Source organism: Tyto alba, unplaced genomic scaffold, assembly GCF_018691265.1.
Source record: "Tyto alba isolate M040663 unplaced genomic scaffold, T.alba_DEE_v4.0 Super-Scaffold_21, whole genome shotgun sequence".
In the NCBI taxonomy this organism is placed as follows: Eukaryota; Metazoa; Chordata; class Aves; order Strigiformes; family Tytonidae; genus Tyto; species Tyto alba.
Genome location: NW_024881295.1, coordinates 3,352,216 through 3,364,226, shown reverse-complemented (window position 1 = coordinate 3,364,226; position 12,011 = coordinate 3,352,216). Strand labels below are relative to the sequence as shown.

The window sequence follows — 12,011 nt, the reverse complement described above, 5'->3', positions numbered from 1 at the left end:
ACAAAGAAGCCAAAATGGCTCAAAAGACCATAATTAAGTCTCCATAAAAATGAATTAATCATCAAAAATCGTTAGTACCCAAGGTTTGGCTCCACAATCACTAAAGGACTATTTTTTTTGCACCTGTTTCCACATAAATCACTGAGAGCTGCTGGGATGTGAAGCTTCAAACTATTGCAGTACCTGCTTATCAAGTCAGAAACCTACATTTCTGATTATTTTGACCCAATTGTCCTTAACCAAGTTGCAAAGGAAAAGAGATGTGCATGACATTCGTAATGCTCCTAACTTGTAGATCCAAGTAATAACAGAGGTTGGACAGAGCCTGTGTTTTTCATTCTGGATGAAATTTTGTGGATGGATTTCCATCATAGGGGTTTCAGTCCAATCCTGGAATTTATTGGGAACAGCACATAGTAAGGTTTTGCTTGTGTGTATATAAGCAGTGCCCTAGGCTTCACTGGCGCTGCAGAGTTAAGGAGAGAAATAACAATACAGGCCTCCATTGATGAGTAAACCGACTAAATACATTTTAATCTCTAGCTTCCTAGGCTGGTTTAGGCAGCTTTTCCTTTAGTTGACTTTGGGTGAAGTGCCTGTCTCCCTGATGTGCGCATCATTCAACAGCAATGACCTGTCCTGAAGACCAAGTGTACCGGCAGTGTGGGACGCCGTGCAACCAGACCTGCCGATCTCTGTCCTACCCGGACGAGGACTGCGATGAACTCTGCGTGGAAGGATGCTTCTGTCCACCTGGGCACTACTTGGATGAGCATGAGCAGTGCGTGCCGAAGTCCCACTGCTCTTGTTACTATGATGGTGAGATCTTCCAGCCAGAGGATGTCTTTTCAGATCATTACACCATGTGGTAAGTGCCGTGTTTGTAACTCAATCCTATGCTCGGTGACGCAAAATTTCTGGATAGTCTGAGTGGTTAACTGGCTCAGTTCCTCCGTTCCTTTACCTCCACTGAAACTAGTTTAAAAGAGGGAAAGATTTTGTCTCCAGCAAAACAAAGGGTGAGTTTTGCTGTTCTATCTCTATCTGTATGATTTCCAACGCCACTTTAGAAAACAGTACTAAGCCTTGCTCCACAAACAGTTCCTGCCGGTTTGAGATTGAGTTTAATTACTGACAATAGGTACTTTGTAGGCTTTAAAAATGTCACTTTAATGTACTGAGATACATTTATTAAATGTTAAAACGTAATTACCGCTATCAAAGGTACAAATATTAAAGCATTTCTAATTGTTAAATTGAGTAGGAGTACACTGAGAGTAGGAATGTAATTGCTGAGTGACTCCTGGCAAACCCAATTTTGGGAACAGTGTCTTCTTTTCTCCTCTACCACAGAAATCATGTTGCAGGTGCTAAGTGGTCCCTTACACCTCTCCACAGCAGACCTGACAGATCCTGCACAGCTTTATGCCTGTGCTGGTGCACTGGATTCAGTGGGACAGGGCTAGCATATAGCTGGCTTATCACGCTAGTTTATCACTGCAACTATCTTAAAGAAGGTTTGCCTTTAAGGTTGATAAGTACACTGGATGGAGAGCAACAGATCAGCCCCAACTAGAGGTGTACTTTTGGTACTCTGAAAAGTTCCCTGCGGGCCTGTCTGAAAACAACAGTGTGAGTGAAAGCTGAATGTCACTTTGTTAAATATAAGCTCTATTTGTTTTTCTTAGCTATTGTGAAAATGGTTTCATGCACTGCAGTACAAACAGAGCTCCTGGTGCCTTCCTGCCAGATGTTTTTGCTGATGAGAGGCCATCTGCTAGAAGTTAGTATACCTTAAAAAATCAACATTTTTTTCTTTCTTTTTCTTTTTTTTTCCTCTTCAGTGTCTTGGTAATCTAGAATAGGAAGGAAGTACCAGAGGTTGCAGTGGCTGGTGAAGTTGTGAGTCTTCTTTTTTTTTTTTTTTGTTACAGGATAGAAATAAAATGTTTGCATGGGAGGGTGCAGGATTCATTGTGTCCCACCTCTCAAAATTATAGCTAGCCACTGCAGTCTCTTCAGTTGAAGAGATTAAGGGGTCCTTTGGTGGTGATCTGAGGACCCCAGTTGCTATTTGAACATCACATGATATGAGTAACTAGCCATCTTTATACCTCCTGCTTCTGACTAGCAGGTTGCAAGCTCTCTTTTCTGGTGCAGATGAAGCTTTTTGTGGTTTATAGGTTTGAGTGCTGCCAGGCACTGTCTGTGCCTTCCAGCCACCATGCATCTTGCCATAAAACCTCCTGGAGACTGACAGATGCCTTGTAGAGCTAGGCACTTCTTTGGAAAATAGGACATCAGTGGTCTGGGATTTTTTGATGTTTCCCCCAGATATATGGATGGAATTTATGGGATTGTGATGGGAGAGGGGGGTCTTGTTAGACCACCAGTAATGGTGTCATTGGTTGGCCCCCAAGGGCCTTCAGGTAAAGCATTCTAGGTGTATATGACACCAAACTCTTGCTGTAATGTTATTGACATAATTCTCCTGATACTAGTGCATTAAGACTTACAAAACCTCAGAGAGGCATATTTCTAGCATTGCTTGAAATAATAACCTGGAGATTCTTGGGAAATCCTGATCTTCTGTCAGAACTTGAGTTTTCAAAGAGTTTGAAAACTTTGTGTTTAAGCTAAGGGCATTGTTATTAACAGTCACTCCTGTACTTATGCTCTGTGGAAGTGTGTCTAAACACAATAATAAATGGTGCTGATATTGCTAGTGTGCACTGTCTACAGATTGAATTATGTTTCACACTGAAGCGCGCTCGTAGCCCTAGAGCAATCTGGAATTGAACCCTTGTGCAGCTCCTTTTGCTTCCATATTAGAATACATGCTTTTATGATAGCCTAAGTGCAGTCACTTCATGGGAAGTGGGGACTGTTACCTTTACGATGTTATGCATAGTGGTGTGCTGGCGTTGCTCCATTCTATATCCTAAGTTAGTTTTCTAATAAAAATGTCGATCTATCCTTTAGAAAAATACCGTGCTTACAATGCTTGAGTTCTAATTGCAATTTTTGTAAATGTATTTTTTAAAGTAAAAAGGAGCTTGACATGCAGATTCCCCATGGAAAAACTCATCTGTCCTGCAAACAACCCAAGAGCTGAGGGACTGGAGTGTGCCAAGACTTGCCAGAATTACGATTTGGAGTGCATCAGCCATGGCTGCATATCTGGATGCCTCTGTCCAAAAGGCATGGTAAGCAAGCTCCTCTTTGTTTCCTTGCCTTCATTTTTTCTTACTAGCAGTCTTCTTGTGACTTGGAAATACGCAGTTGTGAAGTATTGACTCTGCCAAATTGTGGCTGGTTTAAAATACTTGTATATCTTCATTGAAGATAAAGTTTAGCTTTTAATAATAATTGATAATCAAAAAGCCAAAACCCACTTTTATGACCAATTTATGTCTTCCTTTAACTGTCTTTCCAAACCCCTCCTCAGTCTTGTTGAACTTCCCTAGTCAGAGAGACAGAAGTACACAGGCACCCACACCCCAAATCCCCACCCCACATCCATCCAAACCCTCCTGCTGATACTGGTTGCCTCCTTGTCAAATCTTCATCTCTGCTGCTGCCTTCTTGTGTGTTGTACCAAGCTGAAAGTTCCCCATGGGAAGGAATGTGAGGCACAAAACTTGCTACGACGATGCCAGAGGGTGTCCTGGAGTTGTAGATGGTGTACTGAGCATGCTTTTTTTCACTGGTAAGATGCTTTCTGGAGTCCAGGGTTATGTTCCCCTGCAATCCTCAAATTTAATTATTAGTTTAGTAATTTTTAAATAGAACAAATTGCAAATAGTTGTTTGCTAAGTTGGTAACTATGAACTCAGTGTCAATTTAGAGCCCTGATAAAAAGCAGATGGAGCAGAACAGACAGCAGATTGTTGCTGCTGTTCTCTGAGCAGTAGAAAAAAGCACCCGTGTTCAGTGCTGTGCAACACTCCCTGGGTGGGCAAGGAGTTGTGTGCAGGATCTTGCTCGATGTATAGTCCCAGACATCACGTGAATAGCATAGAGGTGGAGTGTAGGGTACGCTAAGAAGTTAAGTAAATGACAATTTTGAATTCTCTGTCCAGGAAATCTGCTGGGATTAAGAATTTTGTGATATTCAGTGCATGAAATGCAGATGAACATACCTAGCAGATGTTGGAAAAAGAGTTGAGGTTGTGTCTTTATTTTGTTTGAGGGCTAAAATACTCTACAATATCCTTGGTACGTAGAGACATGCTGGTGCAGTTTTCTGACTCAGACAGGCATATGGTAAAGACAGATGTTTTCAAATGCTGCAACACAGGAAGTCCAGAAATGCAAAAGATTAATTTTTAAAAAATCTTTTATAGCTGTTCAAGGTTCAGGCTCAGATTGATATGCATTGGGCATTGACTGTTAGCAAATGAAGATGTGGGTTATTGCTTCTAGGTCTGAAATACGTGCTTATGTTTAAGCTTCAGCTCTAATGAATTTACTTCAACCACTAGTTTAAATTCCATTTGAAAAAGCAAAAAGCCAATTAACTTTACTTGGAACCATGTATTTTTATAAAGGTGTGTTGTTTTTTTCTTCTTCTATATGAATACAGGTGTTTTCTCCCTCCAAATACGTATGACTGTCTTACTAGAAACAGGCCCCCCCTCCCCCGAATTCTCATCATATAGTAATTTCTAGTGTTGATATTAATGTATTTTTTGAACATTGCTGCCATATTTTGATGGTAAACACACATTATGTAAATAGATGCTACTCCAGAATAAAATGCCAGCTGTAGGCAAAAACTCAGGCTTGTGAAGTGTCTTGTAGGTACAAAGTGAAAAATACAGAACAGAATTTGAAGGCATTCATATCAACATTAAGCAAATTTTCAACACAATTTTAAAAACAAATGTTGCCTCTTTTCACATTTCAGTTTTTAACTGTCTCTCTTTTTGGAGAAGAATGTTCCTAAATAATAGCGTGATAAGTAAACTTTAAAAAGTTTCTGTACTTCTAAAGTTCCAAGAGCTCCAATGTGAATAGATTTTTCTCTGTATGTAAAAATCAGACCTCTTTGATTTGGTGGGGGGGCGTGAGGTTTTGTTTCAGTTCCAGGGTATGGTAAGAGTACACTTGGAAGATAATAATGGAAAACCAATTCTGATAACTACTCAACAGGAAAAAAAAACCCAAAAAATAAAAAGGTGGGCACTTCCTAGTAATCAACTTCCTAGTAATTAACCTTAATGTTTAGTACAGAATTTCGTATTCCTTTCCAGTTGGAACTATCATTCAGACAGTTGTTTTATAAATATTCTTACCAGGAGAAGCAGTCTTTGGCATTTTGGAATTGGAAACTCCACTTGACTGCAGTGACATGAAACATGCCCCTGAATTCAACAAGTTCATTTGTCAGGTTTTGGATAGAAGAATCGGGCCCAGTGTTTTTTTTTTTTAAAAAACCCTAGTAAAATAAGTTCTTTGTCCGCTAGATGACAGTATGGTTCAATCTTCCAGTAACTCAGTCTATGTAATTTCTCGTTCTCATTGGCTTCCCGTCTGGCAGGGAATAAAACTTGTGAGGTCTGTGTTTCTCAAAGCCACGATGGGAGAAGCCAGTGTAGCGACGGTTTTGCTGTAAGCACGGCAGGAGGAGGCAGGACCAAGCTTGGTGCTTTCATTCTGTGGGTGCCCTTTGGCATGCGCTGGCCTCCTGGCGTGTGGCTCCCCAGGACCTGCCAGCTTGTCATCAAAGAGCAGTTTCCTCCTCGTCACCTAAAGGTACCTAACCAGGATGGTTTGGACGAGGCTTTTTCCTTATTTCTGCACTCTTCAATGTGCTCTCGGTATCACTTGCTGAAAACGGAAGGATTTGGGGTGGTGACCTGGTTCTCCTTTCCATCCTACTTCTCCCTCTCTCTCCCTTAAAGGCTCTGGGCACACTGAGGGAAAGCGCTGCAAAGTCACGAAGTCTGTGTTTTCCAGACTTTCACCAACAGTGCTGAGCAATAAAGGGACCGGAAAAAGTTATTAGTATTTCATTTGTTGGTCAGTCTCCCCTGTTGGTGTTCTGTAATCCTGCTTAATTTACAAGCACTCATGGAGGTGAGCTACTGTTTGTAGGAATGTCTGTGGGAAGTAACAGATTATTGAACATTTATGAGAATAAATATTTGAATTTATCATAATTCTGGTAGAAATTGTGCCATTTTACTGAAGATTTTTTCCTTTGTGGTACAGTAGCATATAAAAATCATAAATGGTCGAGGATAATTTATTAACCAAAAAAATGAATCTTCTCACTTCTCTAAAATGGTTCATGCCATCAGGGAACACAAAGATACATAGTTTATGTAAACAACTCTCCAGTACAATTTGCAAGTATATATAGCAGTTAATATGTAATTAAGTGCAATGTTATCCCTACATGTATAAAGAGATGTTTACAGGTCAGTTAGCTGAGTTATCAGTCTTAAACCAGAGGAAACCATAGTAAAAAATCTGTATGCGCAAATTGCCTGACAAATTTTAATTACATATTTGAAAACTAATTAAAGAAACCAGTCAAGGATTATTCATGAACATGAAGCTGCAGTTGCCTAGATTTGAATTGGAAAATTTGCTAGGATGAGAAATAGCCAATTAGTTGATTATTTCCCCAGTCAGAAAATGCAAGCAAAAACTAATTTATTTCAACTGAAAAATAAGTTTTCCAGATCATCTTGACTTAATATTTTACATTGTTTTGATTTCTTGAAAATAAAAATGTTCAGTATGTCATGAAAATAAATTCTTCTTTTTCTGTCTTTGATCATCTGGAGAATGGGAAATTCTCCATACTTGTCACCCTTTTGTGGAGCAGAAAAGATAAATCATAACATATGTGCAGAAGTGTGGGGGAAAATATGTTTTCTCAGATTAGTTTACTGCACTCCAGGTTTTTCCCATTGGAAAATATTAATAAATATACAAATGGAGTGTTAACCACCTTTCTGGGGAAAAAGAGGAGGAAAACAAACAGAAAGAACAAAATTCAGACACTTCAAGACTAGAAAATCAGTTTCTTTCAATTTACAACAACTGAAGAAAAATTAAGATTTAAAATTGAAATGAAACATCTTATTCTGGCTACTGAAATAAAACTATTTTTAAAACTATGATATGTTAGTTGAAAAAGGAAAAAAAGAACACTAAACATTTTAATCAGCAAAGTTTGAAAGGGTTTTTTCTTTCAAACTATTTTCAACAGAAACTTAATTGAGTGCTATTTTGATTTTCCTGCTAGCTCTGTTGTATATTCTTCAGTGTAGGCTTATCCTATACAACAGTATGACAGAGTCTTCACAAGGAGGTTGCTACCAGCTTTCCGGTATGTGCATCTGCCCAAGGGTAATGCTTCATAAAATAAATGGAAGAAGCATACAGCTAACGTAAGAAAGAAAAGTTAATCATAAACCAGCATGTGTTGAGTGGTGTGTCCTAACATGTTTTTCACTTGTCTTTGTCTGCCCAGAAATGGTGACAGGCTGCTTTAGTTAAAACATATCAGCTATTGGATTCTGATCTGACCCGTTTCCTTTACTTGATCCCATACTCCTTTATACTTTTGGCTGACTTTCTGCTGAAGCCATCAGGTGTATCAGGAGGAACGGCGTGAAAATCTGAGTCCCCCTTGACAGTGAGATATTGTGTTGACCAAGAGAGATTAAAAATCAGCCTCATCAAGGCAGAGGTTAGGGGAGAACAATCTTAAAGGTTCTGAAATCTATAATATTGTCCTTCCTTTTGCAAGGTTTTTCAAGGCTTAACAATTAATAAGACAAAGCAATGAAATGATGGACATTTTTGTCAGATCCCCAAGTAGACGTGAGGGATCATCAGCTAGTCAACCATTTATAATCCCACGGACACGCTCTCAGGAGCATCTTCAGAAGGGGGTGAAGTGGTGCAAACAGCAGCCCCTTCTCATTACAAACCTGTGTCTTTCCTTGTACTTGTGTCCACAACACCCATGCCTCTTTTCACCTCAGGCACTCAGGACTCTTAGATATCCTGTAGTAAATGCTGTCTATTGATGGATTGAGAGACTTCCATGGAAAGTCGAGCTATTGGTGAATAATGCCATGTAGTACCGTGTGGTTCTGTGCTCAACAGACTTGTAATGCAGCATGGTATCGGGCTGCCAGATGTACCAGGTTTTGGATTTGGTGTCAGTATGACCAATAGATTGTGTGTTACTATTAACAAAATCCTAATCTGTTGAGTTTTGCAGCAAAAATAATGTAGTCTTCTGGACAAAGTCCACTTTCTGTATTTATGTCTAGCTTTCCCAATCCTACCCACCCATCCTGCAGTGTTCAGACAAGGTAGTTTTCCCTCTTTGTCAGTGAATTAACAGTTGCTGTGCTGTAGCTTCACGTTGGCCATACATTTATGATGGAAATACCAATACCAGTCTATTAAGTTTTTGGAGGGGGTAGGCTGTGACTAGCTTCATGTCAATGTGTGAGGCAGCAAGTAGAAAAGGTCCTAATCCTCATTTTACTAACCACACGTCTAATCCCAAATTTTGTGTCCAGAGGCTAGCTGTCAGGTCTATTGTGAACTGTGTTGCTGAACAGTGTTGAAAAATTTAGAATTGTAGCCATGAGTGTGGTCATCTATTGCTTTTTTCCTGAATGCCACCAGGAAAGAAGGAAGAAAGGAATTAAACACCCTTGGAAACATATGGTCTTCTCTGGCCTCTTTTCTTCCCATCCTTTGTGGAGATTAAGTCTGAGGCAGAGCCCCAGCTCTATCATCTAGAAAAACATTTCTTTGTTTCCATCTTGCTTCTATCGGTGTGAGTTTATTTGGCATTATATAACTCTCCATAAGACACTGAGCATGTGGAGCTGCATAGGAATGAAGGGTCTCTGGGCTGTGAAATCCGTTTTATTAGTAGTTCCCTGTGGCAGTTCTAGGTCCCCATAGGAAAAGGCAGAGCTATTCTGCTTTATTAACCTGGCATTCAGACTACATTGATCTCTGGTCTGTGTTTAACGCTAAAAAAGAAACAAATTTAATGATTTTACAGAAAGAGTTTAAAGTGGGAAAGTGATATTTTGTGACTTTTGAATAAGAGGGAAGGGAAGCACTCTCCATTTCAGTATTCCATGAAGCAAGAGCCAAACCTACCCCTGGGTTTGCAGTACCACAACTGAGTAAAAAAACAGCATATCCAACCTTGGTTTTGTTTGATTCACTAAAACTGGCTGTCTTCAAAATGGAAAGGGAGTAACCACAGAAAAAACAGAGAAAAGGAATGGAAAAAACGTAATACTCTCAAGGCATTACTTGGGGGCTTTTTGTTTGTTTGTTTATTTTTGTTTGTTTAAGTGGGACAAACGGTTTGTTGCTATACAAAAAGAAACTAAGATCAGTAAGGTAAAACTGAAAAAGAAAAAATTGTAGACAGAACTCAATGACCTATTTCCCAGCAACAGAGTAATAATAATATTACAATAATATCTCAAGTGGACTGATCTTTATCCTGCCTTCTAGGAAAGAAATAGGGATTTGAAAGAAAATGAGTGACTACTGCAATTTTCTGTGGCAAGTCAACAGGGGGGTGGGCTTTGCTGGGGGGCTGTTCTCAGTGACAACAGAACCTGCATTTGCGCTTGGGTTCTTCTGGCACTGCAGCTCCTTGTCTCCTCCTCAGTGTGCATCTTTCAATTTTTAGCCTGGTTGAGCCCCATGTTTGGCTGCTTTTCCGTTATGGCATCCTTCAGTTTGTTGTGTGTGAGAAGCATGTGATACTCACCTACTCTCCATATTCAGGGCAGCCTATTTTATCTTCACCACATCCTGATTTTAGTCAAATTGGGCATTCTCATCATGACATTCTTCTATAACCTAATTTATTCTCCCAACAATTTAAGCTGGTGTTCAGCCGCTGAAGCAAGACTGTGATTTATGGACCCATTGCTCTATTTATGTTCACGGAAAAAAATGTTAGCAGTGCTGTGCTTTTCCTACCTTAGATAGTCTTGAACCATTTCCTCTACCCTTTCCTTTATTCTTTATGCACGTGTTCTTGTGCTTACTCCTCTGAGTACTGGCACATACCAACAGGCCTACATGTTGACAAACTCTGTTTTTCTTAGGTGCGGCATGAAAACAAGTGTGTTGCTCCTGAGAGATGCCCATGTTTTCACAACGGAAGAGAATATGCCAAGGGGGAGAGAGTGACTAATGACTGCAACACCTGGTGAGCCACTGGAATGGCATTTTTCTGGTTTTCTCTAGGGCACCTAACACATTTCTTATAAAAGCATATACTATTTGCTTAACAGATCAATTTTATATAAAGTCAGGTTTTTCAGTGTATTAACGCACATATTGCACAAACCGGCATATTCCCTTCTCATGTTGCATAAAGACTAGTGCAATATCTGGCAAACTGTACCTGGTACCTCACAAAAAGGTAGTCTATGTGTCTGTGCAGGTCCTTTGTAGCCATTGGCTAGTGGATTTGCTGTGTGATTATGCAACACAAGATAATAATATAGGAGCTCATTTGGGGTAGGAGGAATGGAGCCTGTACTTTGTTGCTAAACTCTCCTGTCATCCTTCTGTTTTTTTGCTATCCGGTGCCCTTCAAATCAGAGTCCTCCTCAGCCAGAAGCATGCATCAGCAGAAGGGGTGTGGTATGCCAGCTATAATATGATAGGAGCTCTTAAGGAAGATGTTAAAGAATCAGGCTCAAATGAGTGCTCAGTCCATTGATATACTAAAAAAAAAAAAAAAAAGAAAAAAGAAAAAAAAGAAAAAGTTAGTGATACCTTCTTAGAAGAAAAGAATAAGTGCTCTGTGTCTTTCACCCACATCCCTATCCATCCTGTTTGGCTCTTGAGGAAGAATTTGTAGGTTCAGAAGAAAGTGCTGGGCTGTGAGATTTGCATGGAGGGAAGCCCTCAGCACAGCCTTGAGTAAGGTACAGGGTATCTGCCTGCTGGACAATCCCTGGCTCCTGCCTGAACAGCACACTTGCTGCACTGGAGGTGCTTTGCTCTCCATGTGTGCCTGCGCAGGGAATGGTGGCTCCTTTCTGCAGAGAGCCAGGAGTCCAAGGTGTAGGACATCCAGCCACCAGCAGTGGGCAAACTGTGTTCTCTTTGAACTTAAACTTCAGAATCTCTTGTAAGTTTTATCTGACATGCCCCTGCACATCTCTGTGGCAACCTCAGGGACAGGGTTTCTGTCATCCTCTGTGTGACCGAGCGGGGTTGAACTGGAGAATTAGCACCTTTAGAGAGTCATTTGGTTTGGCTTTTGTTTTATGCATTTATCTCTGAACAACAGTGATTTCAAGTGTATTTTTAAACTAGTGGGACTGCTCCTAACTAGTGTAAGTTAGACTTGGATTTAAAGTTTTATGGTTTTATGTGGAAATATTGACCTTCCAGTATTTTGTTTCATTTTTTTTTTTTTTTCCTTTGCAGTGACATATTACATTGTGAATCATGTACTATAATTAGACCTGGGGAAAAGTAGCTTTGAAGGGAGGAAGATGGAGAAGTTGATATTTTATATAGATACATATACTATAACCTGTTTATATTGCCTCTAGGTAAAAGGGACTCAGCTAAAAAACAGATACAATGAAACTTTTATTGAAACAAGAAGAGTAGGGTGGAAAACTCTGAGGCATTGTTGTGAAATTTGCAAGATTCTTCACAAAAAACATTTTTATAGTTTCAGTCATTTTTGTTTTCAGTCATTCTTATAATATTCAGTCTTAAAATAGTCATGACCACGTTGCTTCATTCTCGTAACTGCCTTTTTGTTTTTGACAATGACATTGTAAGTGACATTTCTTCTAATACATAGAATTTTCTTCAATATCAGGGTCAAGAAAATGTTAGAAATCATACTTTTTTTCACTGACAAAAACTTCTTCCTCTAATTTTAGGAATTTTTCTTGAATGTGAAAGTAAAATTGGAAATAAGGTCTCCTCAAAAATGTCACTAGGGCTTTTTTGAACTGTGT

At 39.6% G+C, this 12,011-nt stretch overlaps 1 protein-coding gene across 2 annotated transcripts in view; it reads left to right on the top strand.

Annotated features, from left to right (window-relative positions):
• VWF (von Willebrand factor) overlaps window positions 1-12,011 on the top strand; it is a 144,840-nt gene that overhangs the window by 44,659 nt on the left and 88,170 nt on the right. For both annotated transcript variants that reach the window (XM_032995041.2, XM_032995042.2), the window contains 4 exons: window positions 628-868; window positions 1,689-1,783; window positions 3,046-3,206; window positions 10,125-10,228. In XM_032995041.2, the coding sequence (XP_032850932.2) occupies window positions 628-868; window positions 1,689-1,783; window positions 3,046-3,206; window positions 10,125-10,228 (601 nt within the window). The remainder of the gene's footprint in view (window positions 1-627; window positions 869-1,688; window positions 1,784-3,045; window positions 3,207-10,124; window positions 10,229-12,011) is intronic.